The sequence below is a fragment of the Euprymna scolopes genome, chromosome 37 (genome assembly GCF_053919585.1).
Source record: "Euprymna scolopes isolate OS-2025 chromosome 37, ASM5391958v1, whole genome shotgun sequence".
Taxonomy (NCBI): domain Eukaryota; kingdom Metazoa; phylum Mollusca; class Cephalopoda; order Sepiida; family Sepiolidae; genus Euprymna; species Euprymna scolopes.
In genome coordinates, this window is record NC_136518.1 from 32129631 (window position 1) to 32155917 (window position 26287).

Genomic DNA, 26287 nt, shown 5'->3' on the forward strand with positions numbered 1-26287 from the left:
GTTGTCTGTTTGAACTGCTTACTACCTTTTATTTTGATAAAATGGGTTTTTATTGAAAAGACATAATGATGACCCTGCCACTTAAAGAATTTTAGCAATTTTCATACTATTTGCTAGAATCCAATGCACACAATATCATAAGATTTCAGAAGTAAAAATGGATTACTGCACATTTTTACTTAATGGAAAACGCTTGATTTTCAGAAGTATTACAATAAAATTACAATAATTTTATTACAATAAAATTGCCCTTTTTGCTTAATTCTGCAGAATAGATTCATTTAACCCTAAACTCCTTTCTATACAGCAAATAAACTGGAAGACATTTAACTTTTTTATTCATGATGACTAATCAACACTGGGAATACCTTTCTCATCCTAAAATTATTTTGCAACAAAATTATTTCATCAGTTTTTTTTAGTTGAAAATCTTGTTATTTATACCCTCCAAAATATTCCAGCTTAAACCTAACAGCCAGCCAGTTCTCTCCAGAATGTGCTCCTGCCATTGCACACAGAAATCACTATTTTCATTGTTTCCAACACAATGGATGTACTGAGACTAAAGCCGCTTTCAGGACTGCCAGCAACCACTGTAAAAGACTAATAAAGAATGCGAGAGAGTTGTATGCTCAATCTGTCAAGTCCAAAATAGCTGAGCAGTGGCTTGGTTCCCACCAATTTTGGTAAATAACAAACAGAGTCCTGAATAGAAGTGTGTGTTCTATCCCAACCGTCATCAATGGAGCTGAGATAATCAGCATCGAACAAATCCAAAATCTTTGCCAAAAACTTTGCAGCTAATTCTACTCTATGCGATCAGGGCCACAAACCCTGTATTTCCTTTTCTGTCTGAAAACACGCTATGCAACATACAAATATCTGTATGTGATGTTGCCAAGCTATTCAAAACCTCGATTCCAGTAAACTAACTGGCCCTAACGGCATTCCAATTATAGTGCTGAAAAAGCTTCAACCAAACTAGGTCCCATACTTACAAAGCTGTTTAACACTTTGGAAAACCTTACTAGTATGTCCCGTATTTAAAAATTCAGATGATCGGTCATCTCCCTCTCAATACAGACCAATCAGTCTCCTGTGCGTCATGAGTAAGTTGCTGGAATCTGTGTTAAATAGAGAAGTAGTCAACCACCTCAGCAAAAATAACCTTCTCAGTGATATGCAATATGGTTTCCTTTCTGCTCGATCTACAGCAGATGTGTTAACAGTTATATTTCATAGGATTAGCAAATCTCTTGATGGAGACTTCCTTTCAAGGCAATTGACCTTGACATATTGAAGGCCTTTGATAGGTTATGGAAAAAAGTTCTACTCCACAAAATCTCTAGCTATGGTAGAACAGAAAATGTATTTTTAGTTATTAAATCATTTCTGTTTGATAACTTCATAAGAGTAGCGGTTGATGGGCAGAAACCAGAAGCTCATAGTATTAATGCTGGAGATCCTAAGAGGTCTATTCTGGGCCCAACTCTCTTCCTGATCTACATCAATGATCTTCCAAATCACATCCTAAGATCGTTTGTAGATATTTATGCTGACGATACTACCATCTATGACAACACTTCAAAGGCTGTAAACGACCAAGTTCTCTCTGATTTTCTCTCCTCTGATCTTGATCACACTGTGCAATGGGGAAAGAGGTGGCTGGTTACTTTTAATGCATCTAAAACTAAGCTTCTATATTTCCATCATCAATGCCCTGATCTTCATATGGCGTCAATTGAAATGAATGGCTTTCATCATGGGGAGGCTCCATGTTTTGACAAGCTTTTAGGTCTGACCTTTACTCCTGATCTGAGATGGAACATGTACATCAAATCGGTTTCCAAGGCTGCTGGAAAAATGGTGGGATTGTTCTACCGTTCCGTTAGATATTTCACTGCTGATAAAATTCTCTACCTGTATAAGAGCCAAGTACATCCAAGGATGGAGTACTGTTGCCACATCTGGGCAGGAGCTGCTAAAAACAGATTATCCTGCGTTGACAGAGTTGAAAATAGACTCCATATCCTAGTGAGGGATGCGCTTTTCTCTTCCTTGCAGCCTCTTTCCTACAGAAGAGACGTTGCGAGCCTGTCTCTGCTTCATTGTTATTTTCATGCCAAGAGCTCGCCTGAGCTCCTATCTATGGTCCCCCTGTTCATGAAAACACTCGTCTACCTGAAATCATTATCAATAATTTCGCCCACTCTTTATCTGTGCCTAAACCTAAACATAGATTCCATGAACAAAGTTTTTTTCTTAGAACTGCACGCCTGTGGAACTCTCCTCCATTTTCCTGTTTTTCAACTGACTATAATATGATTGTCTTCAAGTCCAATGTGAACAAATTCTTGATGAGCTATCCCCTTAACTAATCCAATTTACCAAATTTCCATTACTAACGATTACTACGACATGTTCTCTTTGACCACTGTACACTCATTAACCCTTATCCTCGACTGGCTTCCAGGCAGTGATAAGTAGTGACTCTTCTGTATAAAAAAAATGTCAAAGATGGATATTTCTTCATGCGAATAACTTAAAGGATTTAATCCGGACCCTTTTTAGCTACAATCCTATTGTTTGCTTTCTTTCTTCATAGTAGTTAGATTACATGAATTGGTATAAATAAATATTAATTGGTGACCACAAAAACCTAGAATAATTATAACACTGTTTTCTTCAATTCCGTAATATCATCGTCCAGTTTAATGTATACTCAATTCCCAGAAATCTCTCAGGATATGAGCATTACTTCACGGCAGACACCTTTTATTTGTTTTCATTTACAACGGATTTAACTGACAGCTATTTTTAACATACTGACACGTTATCTTGTTCTTTGACCAATCAGAACCAATCGGATCTGTCAACACCAATCTCGTACCTTTATTATCTTATGCAATCTTTATATATCCTTACAAATTAACATCAGTATCTTACCTTCCACGATTCAGGTGGCTGAATATTATAATCACTGTCCATATAATAATGATAACGACCGCCAGTTAAGGACGCCAATTGGTAAAGAAAATTGTTGGCTTCTTCATCGTTACAGTTGAATGCAATCGTGTGAATGGGAACTGAAGGTCTCATTTGAACCTGTGCCAAAATCGCCTGTGGTGGCTAAAAAGTAGAGAAAAACAGATTATTCTAGGCAAAGACATTATCTATCAATCTCTCCCCCCCTCGCCCTCTCTCTCTTCCTTTATCTCTCTCTCTTTCTTTCTCTCTCTCTCTGTCTCTCTCTCTCTGTGTCTCTCTCTCTTTCTCTCTCTCTCTCTCTCTCTCTCTCTCTCTCTCTCTATATATATATATATATATATATATATATATATATGCATATTGTTATGTAATCACCTAATTGGATTATATAATATTTTATTTTATGTGTTAATTTTAAAATTGATTTTAAAACTGAGCCAGTAATCGTCAGTATTTTTTTTTTCAATTGTTGTCAGCGAAGATTTGTGTATGAAAAAGAGAGAGGAAGAGATTTGTTTATTTTTTACTCAAACAGAAATGAAGTAAAAGAGAAAGAAGACTTGGAAGAAAAGAAAGAAAGGAAGAAAGAAAGGCGAACATGTGTGGAGTAAAACAGAAGGCCTTGAGACGGCGAGGGGAGCACAATAGGTTTCCGTTGTGTCTCTAATCTAACCCGACGGTCGGCTTCCTAGTTTCATATAAAAGAAAAGAACTGTAAGTTATCTTTCTCTTCTCTCTCTCGCTGACAAATTTTTCATGGATTTTTTTAACTATAACGATTTTTGTTCAGTCTCTAATAACTTGATTATCTTCTCTTTTGTTTTCTTTTTTCTTTTAGTTTTTCAAAAATCAATTTTTATTAATAAAATTATTAATTGTTTAACGGTGTCGTCTTTGATGTTTTGCATGTGTTCAACATTTCTTTTTATCTGTGTCTTATTATTATTATTATTATTATTATTAGTAGTAGTAGTAGTAGTAGTAGTAGTAGTGGTCGTATTTGCTCACTAAGAGTCTCCCCAGATTTCTAATACTCTTTACTTCCTTCAATAACTTTTGCAAATGAATTTGCGTTATCGCAACAGTCATTTGTTATTGATTTCTCTGGACACGACCATTGGCTTCCACTGGAATTTGGGTGGCAATAAGCCTCCCCAAGATCCCAGTCCTTTCTGTACTTATCCAGTGGAGATCTGGTTTATGCTTTTTCTCTTCAATCTTTCCATCCTCTCTGACCCTCCTCGACTGATGTGGTGCCAGTTTATGCAGTTGACTTTTTTATATTGAGAGAGGATTAATTTACAATTATATAGTTTCAGTTTTCTTGATTCCACATGGTCCACATAGTCCTTTTTGCTTTTTGTTTTTCTTTCAGTGATTGCAAGAGAAGAGATTGAACAGATGGTTAGGAATGAAATGAATAACGAAAGTAAAATTGATGAAAGAACTGAGAGAGGGGTAGTGCAGAAGGGAAATGTAAGCAATGATGGGAGGCGGACAACTGAGGAGGAATGGAATCCTATGGTTAGGGTAAATGATGAGAAGGAGTTTGAAAGATCTAAGGCAGATGAGATCAATGACTCTGAGACAATGGAACCAGTGAAAGGAGCAGATGTATGGAGAAGTGGTGATGAAGTTCGAACTTTGACTTCTGTAGAAAAAGAAGTACTTCAGAAGTTAAGAGACGTTCTTCTTGGAGACGAGATCATAGATATTCCAAACATGAAGAGTAGTGATATGCGGAAGCTGAAAAGCGAGGTAAAATAGTTCAAGACGTAATTCACAACATCATAAGAAAGAACATATCGATTACGGAACTTAACAGGCTTCTGTATGCAGCGTCATACGTTGTTGCGAATCGTCTTGGTTTAATACAGAAGAAAAAAAAGAGAAATGAAGGATAGAAGGCCACACTGGTAGAGGCAGATGGAGAAAAGTATTAAATAGTGGCGGAAAAACATTGGTAGAATCAAAGAAATGAGTAAAGGATTTAAACTATGACAGAAAGCTAAGGACAAGCTTGAAAGGAGGTATAGATTGCTGGAAAAGGGAACAATGAGCGTTCTAACAATGTTGAAAGAGAAGATCCACATTAGTGGTATGAAAATTCGGAACTTTGTTGGAAAAAGTGTTGCATTTCGGCAGAACAACCTTTTTTGAAACAATCAGTCTCAGCTGTATCAAGAATTAAATGGTAGTAAACAGGCGGGAAATAACAACACTCCAAATGCAAAAGATGCAAGGAAGTTCTGGAGTGGGATTTGGTCTGTCGAAGGGCGATATAATGAGAAGGCTAGCTGGTTGGGAGAGGTCAGAGAAAGGTTATCAGAAATGCAGCAGCTGAAGAACGTTGAGATAACCATCGATGACGTTAAGGCTGGCATACGAAAGATGAAAAACTGGAAGGCACCTGGTCCAGATGGAGTGATGGGCTTTTGGTTTAAACAATTTCCATGCCTTTATCCACCTATATCTTCTGCCAAAGGGAGATGTCCCTGATTGGCTTGTGAAGGGAACAACAACACTGATGTGGAAACACTGATGCAGAAACTGTTGACTGGAATATTTGTGGAGAAAATTTATGAACATCTTGAGAGTAATGGTGTTTTTCCTGATGAACAAAATGGGTGGCGGAAAGGCTCGAGAGGTACCAAAAAGCAATTACTGATTGATAAAGCAATAATGTAGGATGTGAAGAAGAAGAAGAGGAATCTGAGCACAGCATGGATCGATTACAGAAAGGCTTATGATATGGTTTCTCATTCATGGATACGGGAAACATTATTGATGATGAAGGTTGCTGAGAATATGGTAGGGCTTTTGGAGACAAGTATGGCTCAATGGAAAACGGTGCTGACAGCAAACAGAGAGGAGATGGGGAAGGTTGGCATAAAACATGGAATATTTCAAGGAGATTCGTTATCTCCACTTCTTTTTGTAATGATAATGATGCCACTGAGCATCCTCTTGAAGAGAGAAAAACTGGGGTATAACTTTGGATCTGGTGACAGGCGCCTCAACTATGTTGGAACAGGAAATGTTAAAAAAACCATGGACGGATGAAGAAAGAATACTGTGGGAATGCTTTGTAAGAAGTGGAAGTACCAAATCTGGTGGATATATCCGAAAAGTGAAGGAAGAATGGGAATCGATAGGAGGAGGAGCTAGAAGTGTCGCGAGTTTGGTATCCAAGTTAAATTAAATTAAAAATAACAACCTACTTTCAGTGATTGCAAGAGAAGAGAGTGAACGGATGGTTAGGAATTTATGGATGATTTGAAAATATTCGGTAGAAATGAAAAGGAAATGGAGAGACTGGTAGAACTTGTGAGGCCATACTCAGAGGACATTGGGATGGAGTTTGGGATTAGTAAATGTGCGGTGCTGGTGATGAAAAGAGGAGTAAAGGTTCATTCGAATGGAATAGTGCTGCCAAATGGAGAAATCATGAAACAAATAGAAGATACAGGATATAAGTATTTGGGAGTGTTGGAGGGTGTAGGCATCATGAATAGAGAAATGAAGGAAAAAGTCAGGAAGGAGTATCTTAGAAGAGTGAAACTAATTGCAAAGTCGAAACTGTATGGAGGAAACCTAATGAAAGCAGTGAATGCATGGGCAGTCAGTGTTTTGAGATACAGTGTGGGAATTTTAGAATGGTCTGACAAGGAATTGCATGCCTGGATATCAAAACAAGAAAAGTTTTAGCAATGTTTGGTAGTTTGGTATATTTCACATTCAAAGTAGCGTAAGGCTGTATCAAAAGAAGAAAGACGATGGGAGAGGATTGAAAAGTGTAAAAGATTGTGTTAGAACCAAGATGTTGTTGAAGGAGCATGTGGTTAGAAGTGAGGAGTGGATGGTTATGGTTGTGGCCAATGAAGTGCAGGTATGTGAGACCAAGGCTGATTATGTGAAAGGTATGGATAGAGAAAGGGCAGAGGAAATGACTAGGAAGAAAATGCATGGAAGATTCTTCCAGGATAATGAAGAAGTGGCTGAGAAAGATCATGGCAATGGCTTAGAGCTGGGTATCTGGTACTGAAGCTTTTGTTTGTGCAGCACAAGAGCATGCATTAGGAATACGATTGTTCAAAAAAGTGGTTCTAGGAGAGGAGGTTGCTGCAGAATGCCGGATTTGTGGCAAAACCTTAGAGTCAATTGCGTACCTTGCAGCAGGGTGTAGTGGACTGGCCCAGAAAGAGTACTGCAAAAGACACAATCGCATGGGACTCTGGATATATTGGGAGGTGTGTAAGGGGGTTAGAGTGAAGTGTGTTGGAAAATGGTTTTAGGAGGTTCCTGATGAAGTGAGAACAAGTGAGGATGGCAAGGTAGAGGTATGGTGGGACAAAAGTGTCATAACGACCAAGCAATTGGAACAAATCATCCGGATTTAGTCATCATTGACAAGGTCTCAAAAAACTGGCAGATTGTAAACTTTTCAGTACTCTGGCCTTGGAGATAAGACGTATACACGGGGTTAAAACACAAATAATCCCGGTCATAGTTGGTACACTAGGAGTAGTATCAAGTCGTCTGGAAGGACAATTGAAAAAACTACAAATCCCCGATGTTTTAGGAGGCCTTCAGACCTCTTAAATTGTAGGTACCACTAACATCCTTAGGAACACTCTTAATCTTTGAAGCTCCTGATTTGAAGCCGGGATTAAGGGAAATCCTGTGGAAATGAATCCCATCCCTTTCCAGAGAGACATTGATAAACGAAATCAGAATTATTTATTATTATTATTATTATTATTATTATTATTATTATTATTATTATTATTATTATTTTATTATTATCATCATTATTATTATTATTTTATCATTATAATCATGATTAATATTATTATTATTATTTTGCAGAACAAAATATGTTTGTCCAATGTAATTACAACTATTTGAAAATGGTTTAAAATGGAAGTATTTTACTGAAATTCAAAAACCATTAAATTGATTTAATTTGATTTAATTTGATTTGACAACGTGAGGAAATTATAAAAATAAATATTTTTCTTGTTATATGGACTTAAACTTTAGCCCTTCCTCCTACATATTCCAATCTCAATCAAGTCACGGTACAAGTGTACAATATATTGTCTATAATTATATAAGTGATGCTGAGACAAACATGCATCGATCAAATGTAAAAAGAAAACATTCAGTGAGTATCGAGGAGAAGCAGAAAAATGAATGATGAAGAGAAAATGTAAAGCATCATAAAAATCTGTGCAACATCTATTGTTAATGTTGCATTGAGTATTACTAATGTTGAGAGAAATTGTAAGTTAACATTTTGCTTTTTCAAAACTGATTGTATGAAGAATAGATTCTCTTTGCTAAATAAATAACAATTTCGAAATTCAGATTATCATCTAATGTCTCTTTGTACTGAGTGAAAAGCATATATTTATCCATGAATAAGTAATACTGATTGGAAATAAACATTCAAAATGTCTAACTAACCTGGTCAGGGCGTCCGTCTGTAAGAAGATAGATAGCTTGTGTATTAGGATCAGCTAAAGCGATTCTAAGGGCTGCATATGTATTGGTTGATCCACCAAATGACTGTCTCTTTAACCATGTAAGAGCCTCTATTATATTTTTAGGGGTTACTTCGGTCAGTCGTTCTTTCCAGGCAGATGTTGTCCGGTTGAAAGTGACGATGTTCAGCTTTCTTTTGTGTTGCAATTGTTCCTAAAATAAACAACCAGAATGAATACGAATGATCATTTCAAAGAAACAATAAATGAATCGTTATGCACAAAACATGACGCTTAAATGATGATGTTTATTAACTGTGTAAAAAGGAAAGAAGGAGAAAGAGAAATTGTGAGTATTGAGGTTTATGTAAATAATGAAAAATCAAGGGGACGAAAATACTGAAGTAAAAATCTCTCTTGCATCTAGGGATTTCTACTGTGTAAGGGTGGGATTTACCCGTTTTATGGGTTTGTTGAGGGTATTTACGTCGTGGGCGCACAAGGGCTTGCAGTTCGTCAGAGCATTCACCATTAAAATACTTGTAAAACAGGCAGAGGGATGCAACATTTCGTTGGTGGGATAGAGGCTGAAGCTTAGATGGCAGTTCAGGACCTATCAGGTTAGAGACTCTCTTTTGGACCTTGTCTAGGAGTGAGAGACTAGTAGCAGATGCATCAGCCCAAATATGACAACAATACTCCATACATGGGTGAATGGTGGCCTTATAGAGGTACAGGATACTTTCAGGCTTTAGTAGCTTTTTAGCACGGTAGAGAGAGCCTACCTTCCTCGCAGCGGTCTTGGCAATGCTCTCAATGTAATTGTTCCAACTCATGTTTCCTGTGAATGTTAGGCCGAGGAGTTTAAAAGAAGCACTTTCAGATAATGAATCTTTGGCCATTGTTATTGGTGGTAGAGAAAGTTCTTTGTAATTATTGAAGGAAACAAGTTTAGTCTTGGCAGCATTGAATGTGACCATCCATTTTTGTCCCCATTCCACTACAGATTGGAAGTCATCCTCTAGTGTTTCTGCCATTTCCCTATTCATTTGTTTTCCTGTTGTGTCTGTTATAGAGCGTGGTGTCATCAACATACATACCCATTTCAGAGGCAATTTTATCGGGGAGATCATTTATAATCAGGAACAATAGAGGTCCAAGGATAGACCTCTGAGGCACTCCCACATTTATATCATATTGTTTAGATGTACGATCATCGAGGACAACCTGAATTTTTCTCTTATCTAAGAAGGATTTAATTATGTTAAGTATTCTTCCAGTGATACCATATGATCTGATTTTCTTGAGAAGACCCTCATGCCATAGCCTGCCAAAAGCCTTTGATATATCTAGAGCTACCGCTCTACTCTCCTCTGCTTTGTCCAATGAATGTTATATATGTTCAGAGATTACAGTTAGGATATCTGTTGTGGAATGGCTTGCCTAAATCCATATTGTTGGTCGGTATGAAGTTTAGCATCTGTAAGGTGATGGACTAGAGCTTGATTAATTATGGACTCAAATATTTTGGCGAAAAGTGGGACGAGGCTAATGGGGGCGATAATTTAATGAATGGGTCAGTTCATTCGCCAGAATTCTTGAAAATTGGTACCACAGAAGCAGTTTTTCAACAAGCAGGAAAGGAAGATTCATTAAGGCATTTATTGTAAAGTTTGGAGAGAACTGGAGCTACTTCGGCATTTATATAATAGCCTGGATGAGATCAGGTCCACATGCTTTTGAAGTATCAAGGTTTTTTATGATAGCATTTACCTGAGAAGGAGTGATTTTCAGATCGTCTAGCGTGGCGTCTGCCCACAAAGGAAAGACAGGGAGGAGGTGGTTAGCAGGGTCAAGTGTGAAGTTGGAGGCAAACCGACTGGCGAGCATGTTAGCCTTATCGGTTGCTGAGCAAACAACCTCATGATTGTTGGTTAGTGAAGGAATTGTTGATTGTCCATTATTTACTACATTGTTGTAGATTTTCCAAAAATCATGGGTTCCTAATTTTTATGCTTCGATGCATTTTTTGATTGTTTCAGTAAATTCTCTCTTAGCTGTTGCTATTTCTTTCTTACAGTTATTTCTGGCTTCTATGTACTTCTGTCTGTCTGTCTGAACTGGACTTATGTCAGTAAAATCTGCGGTACACATGCTGCCTTTGTGCAATGGCAGCTACACAAGTAGAAGTAAACAATTGGGGGAAGTGGGGCTTGCTATAAGATTTCCGCATGGGAACATGTGCTTCAATTGCCATTTTGAATCATTCAGTGGTCTCATTTGATCATTGTTCAGCAGGAAGAGAAAAGATATTTCCCCATAGGGCATCTCTGATGAGATCCCTGATGGCTTCTCGGTCAGCCTTTTTATAGTATCTCATTGTTTTGAGCAATGTCTCTTCAGTTTTGGCTCTAGAGTTTAGGGTGATTTCGACCATTATCACTGCATAATCAGTGTTCCCAAGTGGGCTGTGGGCATTCATTATACAATCATCTGGAACTGTGGTCAGAAACAGATCTAGAAGTGATGCGTATTGTTCTTGTTGGTGTGGGAAACGGGTTGGAAACGTAACCATCTGTGATGGGGAGTGAGATATAGAGAAGCTATATGTTGTACTACCAGCTGTGTCTGTGTAAGTAGAGAATCCAAGCCGGTTTCTGTGGTGGACATTGAAGTCACCAATTTTGGTTCAGGTGACATGGCAAATATTATGTTGCCATGTATAAAAAAAATCCTTTGCTTTTCAAAGAAAATATAAAAAGCAAATATATATTTAAGAACTAATTCTGACAAAAAAGAATTGACAAAAAAATGTTATGATCCGCTTTTAGTAAATAAGGTTCATCGACTGAACTTATTTTTTACTCAGAGCACAACAAACAAGCTTACGTTTATGACATCAAAATTAATTCACTCAGATGAACTGCTCTCATTTAGTACCGCATACTTTTCAGATGATTATTATATATTTGGTTCTTTTCATCAGTAATTAAACTCACAACTCAAGGTAAAATTCTCTTGAGTATATGTATTAAATAGAGTTTTACAAAAAGGAGTACACTCCTGGAGTCCATTCCTTTTTGCTGCAACAAAAGAGGAGAGTGTTTGTGCTTTTTTCTACAACAGTCGGGAAGCAAGCAAATAGAGACTTTTCTATCTATCTATCTATCTATCTATCTATCTATCTATCTATCTATAAAAGTGAACGTCTGTGTGTCTGTGTGTGTCTGTGTGTCTGTGTACATTTCCCTATGCAATAACTGTGTTAATTTTTAGTCTGCAGACTCGAAATTTGCTATACAGGGTATTGAGATTCGGGAAAATCTATGTGATCAATTTTCAGCCAGAAATTTGGCTGTTAAGGTGTCAAAGTTCAACGATTTGACCTTTGAGAATTCTACCAAACTCTTCCGAGAATTTGGGGTCTAAACACTTGAAATTTTAGATATTGGACATGGATCTAACTTACTAACTTGATTTGAGCCCAAAACAATAAATCATAAGGGGTCATAATATGGGTCAAAGTTAAAAAAATTGCCCTTTTTTTTGTTTTTTTTTTTGCTCAGCTTACACCTCCAAACACCCGGGCAACGTCGGGTACCCATGCTAGTATATCTATAGAAGTGAACGTGTGTGTGTGTGTGTGTGTGTACATTTCCCTACGCAATAACTCTGTCAATTTTTAGTCTACAGACTCGAAATTTGATATACAAGGTATTGAGATTTGGGAAAATCTGTGATCGGTTTTCGGTCAGAAATTTGACTGTTAAGGGGTCAAAGTTCAACGATTAGACCTTTGAGAACTCTACTAAACTTCTCCAACAATTTTGGATCTAAACGCTTGAAATTTTAGATATAGGTTCCTTGGACATGGATCTAACTTAATAACTTGATTGGACCCAAAACAATAAATATTAAGGGGTTATAATAGGGGTCAAAGTTAAAAAAAATTGACCGTTTTTTTTTATTTTTGCTCAACATATACCTCCAAACACCCGGACAACGCCATGCACCCATGCTAGTATATAATATATATATATATATATATATATATATATATATATATATATATATTAGTGATTAAAGGACATCAATATTTTTCCGATTCCGATACAATTATAAATTATTTTGATAATGTCCGATTCCGATAACAATTTCCCAATTCTTTTAAATTTCTTAATATGGAGTTGTTTTTCTCATTTAATATGTATACATATTTTACACAAATATGGCGTGATTTATAGATTATAGTTTTACTGGTGGTTTAAAATCTCCGAAAGATATAATTTCATTATTAATACGAGAAATGTCTATTTAAAAACAAAGCAAAATAAAAACAATAAAGAGAATCATTTTTGACATCGGAAAAGAAACTTAATTTTTCCCCATTTCGATAATAATTATCACACCCAGAAAAAATTTCTCATATTTTCGATCCTCGATTATATATATATATATATATATATATATATATATATATATATATATATATATATACTAGCAAAAGTACCCGTCGTTGACTGGGTTCAAAAACAGCCTACAGAAAATGGACTCTGATTTATGAAAGTATGATAGGTTATCAAAAGGAAGGGTTGTAATGAGATAGCTTCGAATTTGAGGGTATCAAAACCAAAGCAAAATATGATGAAAGTAAAAATAAAATAGATAAACCCCATAATTTATTATACCATACCTGTTCACACTGAAACACTTATCACAATATTCTGTGGATCTATATTAAAACACCTTGTTAAACTTTGTGACATATTTCCATTCTATGGAAGTCAGGTGCGAATGAACACTCCATAATTTTATTATACCATATTTCTTCAAACTGAAACATAATTATCAAAGTATACTTACGCAGATAGATATGAAAAGTCCTTATTAAAGTTTGTGCCTATTTCCATTCTATGGAGGCCAGGCGCGAACGCAGACCCACCAATTTTAATGAATCACCGTTCTGCCCGATCAAACATACCCATTCCTGTGTCTCGATAAATCTTCTATCATTATATGTAATCAGTGTTTTAAAATAGTCAACCATATAGGAGCCTATTCGTGACCACACGCACACACACACACGCGTGCGCACACACACACACACACACACAGGCATTCAGCTTTATATATATATATATATATATGAACGTGTCTCTATGTGTGTCTGTGTGTCTGTGTACATTTTCCTATGCAATAACTCTGTCAATTTTTAGTCTACAGACTCGAAATTTGATATACAGGATATGGAGATTTGGGAAAATCTTTGTAATCCGTTTTCGGCCAGAAATTTGACTGTTAAGGGGTCAAAGTTCAACGATTTGTCCTTTGAGAACTCTACCAAACTCCTCCGGCAATTTTGGGTCTAAACACTTGAAATTTTAGATCTATGTTCCTTGGTCATAGATCTAACTTAATAATCTGATTAGAGTCCAAAACAATAAATGCCACGGGGGTCATAATAGGGGTTAAAGTTAAAAAAATTGACCACTTTTTTTTATTTTTTTTGCTCAACATACACCTCCAAACTCCTCGGCAACACCTGGCTGAAATGCTAGTATATCTATAAAATGAAAATATCTGTGTGTGCGTGTGTGTGTGTGTGTGTGTGTGTGTGTGTGTGTGTGTGTGTGTGTGTGTGTGTGTGTGTGTGCATACATTTCCCTACAAAATAACTCTGTCAATTTTCGGTCTAGAAACTCGAGATTTGACATAAGGGCATTGAGATTTAGGGAAATCTTTTTAATCAGTTTTTAGCCAGAAATTTGGCTTCCAAGGGGTCAAAGTTCAACGATTTGACATTTGAAAACTCTATCAAGCTCCTCCGCCAATTTGGGTCTAAACACTTGAAATTTTAAATGTAGGTTACTTGGACATAGATCAAACTTTTTTAATTTGATTTAAGCCCCCAAAAAATAAATGTTAACGCGTCAAAATTGAGGTCAAAGTTTTAAAAAATTAACCTCTGCGATCGCTATCAAATTACTCAGCCAATTTCTGGTCTAAACATTTGAAATTTTACATAAACGGTATTCAGAGATAGCGCAAGCTTTTAAATCGGCTAGGGTCGAAAATTTGAGCTGCCAAAGGGTCAACATTCAAAAGATTTTACCTTTGCGGTGTCTAGCAAACTACTCAACCAATTTTGGGTCTAAACATTTCAAATTTATACATAACAGGTATTCAGAAATGTGGCAAACATTTTAATCAGTTTTGGGGCGAAAATTTGGCTGCCAAAAGATCAAAGTTGAAAGAGTTGACCTTTGCAGATTCTACCAAATTTCTCTGCCAATTTTGGGTTTAAACACTTGAAATTTTTTGATGTAGGTAACTTGGACATGGGTAAAACCTTTTATTTTGATTTGAGACCAAAATAATAAATGTTAAGGGGTTAAAATTGGGGTCAAAATTATAAAAACTTTACCTCTGTGTTCTCTACAAAATTACTCAGACAATCTTTGGTCTGAACATTTGAAATCTTATATAAAGTGTATTCACACAAAGGGCAAGTTATGAGCAAGCACAGGGCCCAAGCAAAGCCAGGCTGAACTGCTAATTTGAAAATAATCTGGAAAATGTGTAACATTTTTCAACAGGTTATTATATTATTATATTATTTATATATTTATTATTATAAAAGTGCTGATGGAATGAGGAAACAAGCAGAATCTTCCAAATTAGTGGCGCAGGTCAAACCCTGCTATTGACCAATGTGTTGTCCACTAGTAGTAGTCGAGTAGAATCTAGGATCATTTGGAAAAAATTTTAAACTTAATGTTTAGTATAATTATTTACTCATAGTTTTTTGTTCTCTTCTGTTTGTATTTCAGTTTAGATGATCATCTATCAGAATTCATATTATTTGCAACCTTTGAACTACTATTTTCATTGTGAGTGTCATTTTTACAACATTACAGTCAATGTAACCTTCGACCTTCTTCTGATGTATCTTGTTGAATTCAAATAAGTTTCCGTGGAATTCAGGAAATTGGATGGAATTTCAAACAAAACCCTTTATTTACTTCACCAAGGTAGCATGCTGCTCTCATTTCATCAGTTATGACTAATTAGAGATCTTAAGTAATTTGCAAATTGTTAGAGTATTCCAGTGCCCCACGGGTCCTTGCGAACAGTTCTAGTACAAATTTTGGGAACCTTAAACCTATTTTATTCCTAGTTGTAAGTATCGCTATTTATCGTTAATTATTATTACTATATATATATACTACACCGATGAAGACTGAAGAATCGGTCGAAAATTATGTACTTGTAAAAAATGTTTTTTAATTTTTTTTCATAATATTATTTTGTATTCTTGCACGTCACCAATTGAAAACGAATAAAGAAAAGTTATAAGCTTATATACTTTTCGTATTCCTTTTTATACATTTCCATTCATATATATATATATATATATATATATATATATATATATATATATATATATATTACTGCATGTGATGCAATGGTTAAAAGTAATTGGAAAAGTGATTTTCTCTTGAAGGTTGTAAGTTCAATTTTCAGTGTGGACTAACAAAGAATACTTAGGACTTCTATCCAGTCATGGCTGATGGAACGTGAGCATGGTACTCTCGTGAAGTAAATAAAGGTTTTTGTTCAAAATTCCGTCTAAATTCCAGAGATCGATAGAAACATTCCCAAGTTCAATAAGTTACACATGAAGAAGATTACATTGACCGAAACGTTGTGAAAATGACAAGATGAGAACAGTAGTCCGAAGATTCCAAATAACATGAATAACCAATCCTTATCTCCAAAAAAATTGCAATTTTTTGACGGGAAGATTTTTTTCACACATCATATTCTATTTTTGCTGAATAAACTAAAAGTGTGAAATTTTTGCTGAATAAACTAAAAGTGTGAAATTTTTGCTGAATAAACTAAAAGTGTGAAATTTTTGCTGAATAAACTAAAAATGTGAAAGTTTCATCATGTTTTCACCATTTTTAAACTGTTTCTTTAGCTCGGCTGTTGTTTTGACCCTTATGAGCATGTACATTGTTATGGTGATGAAAATGAGGTGAAAACAAACGTAAAACTAATTCAATTCTTGCAAAAGCTTATATTATCTTCAGATGATAATATAGGTTACCTCTTCCATACATCGCACACACTGGTACTTTTCAGACAATCCTCATATTTATATCCCGACATTCAACTGCATAATATGTGCACATATAAACATGCACGAAAGAGACAAAAAAGCACTTTAGTGAGAAAAGTAATGAAACCAATTAAGCACAAACGTTTTTATTACCCAAATCTAATTTTTCAAAGCGGGAAACCTGATTATAAAATTTGAACATATTTCTACAATCGATGATTTGTGTGATTTATATTTTTGGTATTATTATACAAACACCGTGACAGCGTTAGGGTTAGGGTTAGGGTTAGGGTTTAGGGTTAGGGTTAGGGTTTAGGGTTAGGGTTAGGGTTAGGGTTAGGGTTAGGGTTAATTCGCTGTCACGGTGTTTGTATAAATTTACCATATTTTTTAATATGTCAAAATCGATAAACAATCGTTTTAAAAAATTGAAAAATTAATAAGCTTAAATTCGACTAAAATAAGTTTATTTTTATTTCTCGTTTCTCATATCTCAAATTTTATTTTTATTTCTCCAAACTCTCATTTTTGTTGTTAGTGTTAACTATTTCTTCAGATATCGAACTCGGGATTTTTGACCCAAAGCCTTTCCTTACACTCTAGCTAATCATCAAGGAGTCTTGTTTTTAAGGCGTGTGTGCAACAAAAGCAATAAATACAATGGCCAACTTATTCTTCGGAATGTCCTACCTGAAAAAGAGATTCGATTCGTTCCAACACGTCTGGTAGTTTCGATTCCATCGATGAAGACATATCAATCGCAAGATAAATGTCATCTTCAAGTACATTTCCGAATAAAGCTCGACTTCCTTTTCGCAACCAATTTAATCTACAAAAATAAACACAAAAATTCAAAATATAATGTCGATCTATTCAGTTGAGTAGATTGCTTTGTTTCTCAGAGGGTTTTTCTCATTGCAAGAAGAAAAGATTATTGAAAAAGTTGAACAATTATGAAAGAAAGGAAGAAATTATAATAAATCTAGAGAGAGTTGTAAATCAATAATAAAATTGAGATTATTTCATGCGAGTTTCTCTTATTTTCATTCTATTTACTAGGAAGCAGATATTTATTGAAATCAAAAATACAATAATGCAGATGAAAATTTAAAAATCCTATCATAAAATCTATCAGAATACATTTCGTTTTTATTTATCAATTTTAATAAAAGAAAATATTGTTTGCAGATATGGCAGCTCGTGACCTGTTTGACCGTCACTGCATTTGTAACTTCACTCTCTCTCTTTATAAACCTGTTTCTGAAAAGAAAGAATCTGATCAGCTGTAAAAGACAATCATGTGGATGCTAATATTCATAAGCAGCTTTTGCACAAAATTAATCACAATCCTTTGGCAAGAATTATTATTATTATTACTAGAAGTAGTCACACAAGCCATCATCAAAGATTTCTCTTTGAGACCAACTTGTGGTGTTCTCTGGAGTCTGAGTCATAACAAGTCTCCCCAGATTATTATTATTTACTCACTAGGTGATAATAACCGATGGTGTTCCCTGACGTCTGAGTGACAACAGGTCTCTCCAGATTTCAATACTCATTGCAAATGATTTTGAATTATCACAAGTTACATAACATTGATTTCTTGCGGAAAATTGCCATTAGTATTCCCTGGGATTTGGGTGGCAACCCCCCACCCCCGCTTCCTTTGCGCGCTTTGAGTCGAGGTCTGCTGAATACTTTCTCTCCTCAGGCTTTACATTGTCTTTGACCTTTCAAAACTATTTGGTATGGCACCAGCAGAGGCCAGCGTCATATTTTATTATGGTGGAAGAGGCAGTTTGAAACTGAAATTGTTTGTGTTTCCAATTTTCTTGAGCATATGTTTTTTCTTTCAAAGTTTTTCAGGATTGTTCCTAGGTGCAAGAGTTATCATTATTATCTTGCCTTTCTTCGTTTTCCATGTCTCTTAAAGTTCTCTAGCCGGTTCCATGTATTTGATTTAATTTTTGTCTCATTAGAAAACTCCTTAAAAATCGTAGATTTCGCTATTTCAGCAGACTACAATGTATTCACTTTGTAGTTTGCTGGAATGGTGAAATCTACGATTTGACATGATTTTTCATTCTTGTTTAATATTATAATTCTGATCTCTTTGCTTTGATGAATTTATCTATTTGTACCTTCATATCCGAATGTGATTTGTACCTCCATATCCCAATGTGGTTTGTACCTCCATATCCCAATGTGATTTGTACCTCCATATGCCAATGTGATTTGTACCTCCATATCCCAATGTGATTTGTACCTTCATATCCCAATGTGATTTGTACCTCCATATCCCAATGTGATTTGTACCTTCATATCCCAATGTGATTTGTACCTCCATATCCCAATGGGTTTTGTGGTTTTCATTTTCCACTAATGCCTCCTGTTTGTGCTTGAACTACTTGTCTGATTTTTGAAATGCAGTTATTTGCATAATTCACAGCGTACTGCTTTCTCTGCCTGTTTTTATATTCTTTTTTTTTGGGGGGGGGCAAATTCATTGTTTTCACTTATGTAACATCGCATTTCGTATTTTTGTCCACACAGTCTACATTTGTTATTTTCATAAGTTTTAGCGATCTTAACTTTGATATAGTTAGTTCGTATCGTGTTGTTTTGTACAGCTGTCAGCAGTGGTTCTCTTTTTCTGTTTAGATGTCCTTTTCATAGTTATGTTGTCCTTTTCATAGTTATGTTTGGGTATTTCCATGAATTTCTTGTGTCATTATTATGGATTGTGTAGATGTTTTTCAGGTCAGTTTTCTTCTGTCGTCTCATCCCTTGCATTTTTGTTTTCTGTTCATTTTTACAGCATATCTCGTTGTGATGATTAGCCTTTCTATGTTATGTACTTTTCAAATTCTTTATGTTTTATTAAAATAGTTTTTTTTTTTTCCACTTTCCACTATAAAGTTAATCAGCCTCATTCATTGGCGATTTCTTGGCACAGGTAGTTTGAGGTCTTCAAAATACGGTCTTGGATGCATTACAGATTAATTCGGAGGGGGGGGCCTTTTATTTTTACATATTTAATTACTATTCTGATTTCCTTGAAAATAAAAGATGAAGGGAGATACATTTTTCTAAAAACTATTCCTTTATCTCCTTAGGCAATTTGTTATACAAAATTAGTGTCATTAGTTTGGTTCCTTAGTTATCTGAAAAATTACAATAAAAGCTATTTACCAACACTAAGGCTGGACTGTATTTCTGTAATTAAGTCAGACAGGTTAGGGTTAGGGTTAGGGTCAGGGTTAGAATGTGTTTGATTCCTTTTTTGTATAAAATCAAGATAAAATTCTATATCAGCTGTAAGGAACGTACGTTTCTTTTAAATAACTGGAATTACAATAAACACCTGAATATTTTCACTTAACAATAAAGTTGACTGAAAGTAATAAAGATTGTAACCATTTTTATAACCACCATCCTCTCACTACGGGCACTAATTTGAGCAGTATATATATATATATATATATATATATATATATATATATATATATGTGTGTGTGTGTGTGTGTGTATGTGTGTTATTTTGGTTTTGAAAGTGTATGTGTATATATATGCAACATATATATATATATATATATATATATATATATATATATATATATATATATATATATACACACACACACAATTTCAAAACCAAAATAACAAGGTTTTGGTGTTGAAATTATATATGATTGCTCGATTACAGAAATGATAATCAAAAAATTAATCAAATATTAATTCGAGTTAATTTAATTCGCCTAATTTTTATTAGTATATGTACATTACCCATTGGCTAGTATATTTTAATATATTAAAACTTTGGATATATATATATATATATATATATATATATATATATATATATATATATAAGCTGAATGTCTGTGTGTGTATGTGTGCGTGTGTGTGTCTGGTCACAAATAGGCTCCTATTTGGCTGACTATTTAAAAAAACTGATTACAAATAATGACAGAAGATGTATCGAGACACAGGAATGGGTATGTTTGATCTGGCAGAACAGTGGTTCATTAAAATCGTGGTGTCTGCGTTCACGCCTGGCCCACAAAGTATGGAAATAAAAAATTAAAACAAAAACGTTTACAAGTATTTTTGATATAGATGTACATAAGAATACTTTGATAAGTATGTTTTAACTTAAATAGGGATGGTATAATAAAATTGTGTGGTCTGCGTTCGCGCCTGGCCTCCATAGAATGGAAATAGGCACAAACTTTAATAAAGACTTTTCATATCTAACTGCGTAAGTATACTTTGATAATTATGTTTCTGTTTGAAGAAATATGGTATAATAAAATTATAGGGTGTTCGTTCGCACCTGATCTCCATAGAATGGAAATATGTCACAAAGTTTAACAAGGTTTTTTAATATAGATCCACAAAATATTGTGATAAGTGTTTCAGTGTGAACAGGTATGGTATAATAAATTATGGGGTTTATCTATTTTATTTTTACTTTCATCATATGTTGCTTTGGTTTTGATACCCCCAGATTCGAAGCTATCTCAGAGTCCATTTTCTGTAGGCTGTTTTTGAACCCAGTCAACCTAGTGTTTTGCTAGTATATATATATATATATATATATATATATATATATATATATATATATATATATATATATATATATGTATATATATATATATATATATATATATATATATATATATATATATATATATATATATATATATATATATATAAACAGAGAGACCCGACGTTGCCCGGGATTATATAATAGTTAACGAATGTTTCACACACCCATATTTTTATTGTCATTAAAATGAATGAAATTGTCTATTTTACAGTCAAATCGATAGACTGTCTGCTCTAGTTGGTAACTTATTGGAAGGAAGCTTCACATGCTTACCCGCAGTAGTGACACAGTTCACAATATATTTTAGTCTACTTTGTACTGTTAAAGAATCTACTGTTGATTATATGAAAATTTTAAAATACAATAAAAATTCTTTAAACTATTTCAAAACACAAAAAATAGCGAAGTACGTAAAAAGTAAATTTTATTGCATTTGGTAACAGTTATTTGTTGACTGTTTGTTTGGTTTCTCACCTCTTTTTTGTTGACTATTTTTGACAATTACCTCATTATAGATCTGTTTCAAAATGTTAATGCTTATAAAATAATCATATTCATAATTCAAAATTATTATTTTCAATTTATTTTTTATAAAAGGAAGAAAACGGTTGCAATACAAGGGAAATAACTCATATAAAAACCCTTCAGTTATTTCCCTTTGATTTTTGTTTCTGAAATACAGTGGTTTTTTAAGTGACACAGTCTGAATGATTTTTCTATGAACGATTTATAATTTTAATTCTAACAGAAATCATTCTTCTTGCAACTCAAAAACTATGAATGAAAAATTACAACAATTTCTGACATTCCGTTTTTAAACCTTGAGAGCAACTGACGCGTCTGTAGAAAATTATACTTGATCAAAATTAAAAAAATAAAATAGTTTTAATAAGAAATTATCCAAATCCATATTATTAATGCAAAAATATTGAACGTATAGAAAAGTGGTTACTTTTGAGTAGAAAGATTGTGGATCGCGTGTTTGAGACACGATTCATCTACAACATTATTAAATTTATCAATTTAACAGATTTTTATTTTTTTTAATTTAATTTATTTTTATTTTCATTACGAAATATTAAGCACTAAATTATAAAACGATAAACAGAAATCGATAATTTTTTTTTTATCTGCCATGCAAATAATTTGAAGATCAAAATGTGTCTTCGTTCTGAAAAAAGAAACCCTCTTCAGTTGTTGTCTCGATCTAGAATATTCCTTTTCGGGGAGCTGGATTTTCCATACATTAAAAACTGACCTCGTGTTTGCGGTTTTCGTTGTGGAGTAAATAGGGAGTTGTAAAATAGACCCGAGTTATTTTTTTTTAATTAAATAAATAAAAGAAAGGAATTTAAAGCAGGCACACACACACACACACACACACACACACACACACACTTATTTAACTTTTTAAGTTTACATTTAAAAAAAAGTCAATAATTTTGAGTTAAATATTCTTGACACTTATTTTGTTGAATTTACGTGGATGTGATGAGAATGAAACACTAAATGTTAAGTCCAAGGCGGAGATAGATGAAATGATAAGTCGAGATAAAAGAAGATTAAACAAGAATGCCTTTCGTAAAAGTTTTATCAACTTAAAATTATACACGAGTTTTCGAGAATCAATCTGGCGGAATCTTTAATTCTGGCCAAGGGGAATAACTACGATGCTTTATTTCCGGAAGAGTCAAAGCAATTTATTCTATATTTTCCCCTTCAACAATAATTAAGTATAGAATTACAGATGTTAAATTTAGTCTGTTCAGTAGGTTAAGAAGTCCTTATATTTACTTGGAAATCGTCGAATTCTGGGCGATCTCCGCAGTCCGCACTGACTCACAGGGATTTTGGTCCTCAGCGTCCACATCTTGTGGAGCATGGATATTTTCAGGATCAGGTAAGGGATTCATCTCCTTCACGTAGGAATTGTTTTCGTCAGTTGGCGGTTCTTTAGGGGCTTCGGGGCTTGCAGGATTGTTTTCATTGTGTTGGTCTTCTTGATTTGAGGAGTTAGGAGCCAGGTCTCGCACACTGACAGTAGTTTCCGCTCCAGAGGGTAGTCGTACGAGCATAGTAGGGGGGTGATATCTAATAGGGTAGCAGGGGTTACTGGAGGGTCGAGCTTACTAGACTTAGTATGGTTTCGGACATATATGGGCCTGGTTTTGCCCAAGTGGGAACAGAAGTTCCGGAGGAAGATTTACAACTATTGAACATTCTGTCACGAGGAGTCGTATTAGTGGCAGTGCATAGTAACGACCTAATTGAATGGAGAGCGTTTGGTAGTGTATCTTCCCATGTTGCTTGAGTGTAAGGTCGTTTGTACGGCCTTCCATAGAGTTCCATTGAGTTTCTCAACTTGCCCATTATCCTCAGAGTGGTATCTACTTGTTTTAGAGGTGACGATACCTTTGTCACGTAAGTAATCTTTGATTTCTCCTGCAAGGAAGTCGACAGACCGGTCAGTGTGTATCATATCGGGCATACCAAAAATTGAAAATAGTTAATTTAGGCAGTGGAGTTTCCCAACACATATCATTACAGGGGAAGGCAAAGGGAAAGCGAGTATATTCATCAATTATAGTGAGTAAGTATTTGTTACCACACACAGAAGTAGGCAAACGGCCTTTAAAGTCGATGTTTAATCGCTGGAAAAGGTATGTATGAATGTTCCTTTGTACAACTTGCAAATTTAGGTTTCAAATACTGACAGGAGGAGCACGAGTCTGTTATATTTTTAATTTGTTCTAAAGAGAAAAGAAGGTTTCTTGTCCTGATGAAGTGGCTGAGTCACGTGACACCAGGATGGCATAGTGTAACATGCAAGTCGCGGAGGTCTTGCAAAGTGTGCGTTAATGCAGAGATGCGAGAAAATGTGTCAGCAGCTGTATTTTCCGTTCCTGGATAGTAAACAATACTGAATTTGAATTGTGACAGTTCGATTCACCAACGACATATCTTATTATTTTTAATTTTAGATTTCCTCATATTATCAAACATAAAACTGATGCTATTTTGATCTGTAATAATTTTGAAATGTCGGACCAAGTAAAGAATAGATACCCTGTAATAGACGCCGCCGCCTGGCGCACATTTCAACTAACACCGATGATTCGACCTTGACATTGGCACAAGCACATGGCGTCGGTTGTTTGTAAACACGTCAAATAGCCAACATGCTCGAATATTCGCCAGCAATTGTTTTTTTAAATGTATTTACAAAACTTTTGAAGATTTAAAAGAAAAAGTATATATTTACAAAACATTTTTTTTAAAAGTAAGTAACAAAACGAACGTATTTAAATAAAAGATATTTAAATAAATGGGTGTCTCTTTCTGTTTCGGATTTTTGCGACTAAGATTGATTTTTATGTACCGTGTTTTTTTTTTGGGGGGGAGGGGGTTCTGCGTGCGCTTTTAAGACAATTCAATATTTATTCTTTAAAACATTAACTTCAGCGACAATTAATATATTTTGAAAATAAAATTTTTAAATATTAAATTTTGACGAATATTCGCGAGCAAGATTTTTTTTTTAATAAAAGCTATTTCAATAAATGGGTGTCTTTCTGAGTGCGTTTTTAATATATTTACAGAACTTTTTAATAACTGTTTTATTCTTTTTATCAAACAAAAATAGAACTTTTATAATGACATATATATTATGGACTGTTTTTCAAACATCGAAATTTTAAAATTAAAATTAGTTTTATTCAAAAAAATAAATAAATAAATAAATAAAAAAGACCAGGTGTTTTTTTTTTCAATTAAATTATAAACTTTATTTGAACTTTCAACAAACTTTTACAGACATAAAAAATAGATTTTATAGATATTTTATAATAGTTTTTTTTTAAATATATTTAACGAAACACTTTTTTTTATCATTTCATTGTTGAATAAAATTTCAAAATAATAAATGGCGAAAAAAAAAAGACCTCGAAAAGAAAAAACACCTCGTCTTTTTTAAATAAAACTTTAATTTTAAAATTTCGATGTTTGAAAAACAGTCCATAATATATATTTCATTATAAAAGTTCTATTTTTGTTTGATAAAAAGAATAAAACAGTTATTAAAAAGTTCTGTAAATATATTAAAAATTTAATTTTTGTTGTGGATTAATTACTATCGTTTCAAACAAGTTTATTTCATTTTTGTTGTGGATTAATTACTATCGTTTCAAACAAGTTTATTTAATTTTTGTTGTGGATTAATTACTATTGTTTCAAACAAGTTTATTTAATTTTTGTTGTAGATTAATAAACATCGTTACATTGTAATAGTTTATTTTTGTTTTGTGTACGTTAATTAATAAGTTTCTTTTGTTACTTAACATTGTTATATGTTAAGTTCGTTAATTAATTTCGCTTACTTGTTTCCTTTTCGTAAAATGTTTCAGCAATTTCCAGAATTCGGCTACAGTAGTTCATATTTTTGCGCTAATTAAGTTTTGTCGATAAGCACAGTTCAATTTTTAAACGGTTTCATTGTATGTTTTTTTAATTTTTGTTTTGCTTTTTGTTTCGTTTTTACATTGTAAGAGAGGCAACCCCTGTTTATGCTGAATTATTTCCCTTTACAATGAATTATTTTGTTTTTCATTAATGTTTTTGCTTTACAACTATTTATATTCTACAAATTATTGTAAAATTCTTGTTGATCATTGTTTTCATATATTGTATAAATTAGCGACCATTTTTAGTTTTCAATTTTTTTTTTACACAAAAAATTATTAAATAGTTCCCCAAAATGCCCTCTTAATGTTTTTTTACGCTTATTTACTTTAATTAAAATTTAAAATATTCGACGTGTCTTAAATTTGTGAAATCTGCAACGACAATAAATTTTCAGATCAAGGAAAAAAATTAAAAAACAAAAATATTTATGACAGTTAAAAATGCCATAATAATTTTGAATTAATTCTTCGTAATTCTAGATTTTTCTGTAACTGTAACATTCTTCTTTTTGTATAATTTTCAATTCCAATATTACATTTTAATCGACATGTGTTTGGGTGCGAATGCATTTATGAGGTCTTATTAGAGATTTATATTTTTGAAAACGTTTGGCTC

General features: G+C 33.9%; 2 protein-coding genes across 6 annotated transcripts in view; one reads left to right on the forward strand and one right to left on the reverse strand.

Annotated features, from left to right (window-relative positions):
- LOC145261120 (von Willebrand factor A domain-containing protein 3B-like) overlaps nt 1-26287 on the reverse strand; it is a 290745-nt gene that overhangs the window by 140621 nt on the left and 123837 nt on the right. For all 5 annotated transcript variants that reach the window (XR_013864415.1, XM_080119364.1, XM_080119362.1 and 2 more), the window contains 3 exons: nt 17290-17428; nt 8458-8688; nt 2947-3129 (listed from right to left, as the gene is read on the reverse strand). Coding sequence is in view for 4 of the 5 variants with exons in the window: in XM_080119364.1 (XP_079975490.1) it covers nt 2947-3129; nt 8458-8688; nt 17290-17428 (553 nt within the window). In the remaining variant the exon portion in view is untranslated. The remainder of the gene's footprint in view (nt 1-2946; nt 3130-8457; nt 8689-17289; nt 17429-26287) is intronic.
- Nucleotides 22944-26287, forward strand: part of LOC145261124 (cytochrome P450 3A11-like) — a 273410-nt gene continuing 270066 nt past the window's right edge. The window contains exon 1 of the mRNA XM_080119374.1: nt 22944-23111. Coding sequence (XP_079975500.1) covers nt 23092-23111 — 20 coding nt within the window. The 5' untranslated portion in view covers nt 22944-23091. The remainder of the gene's footprint in view (nt 23112-26287) is intronic.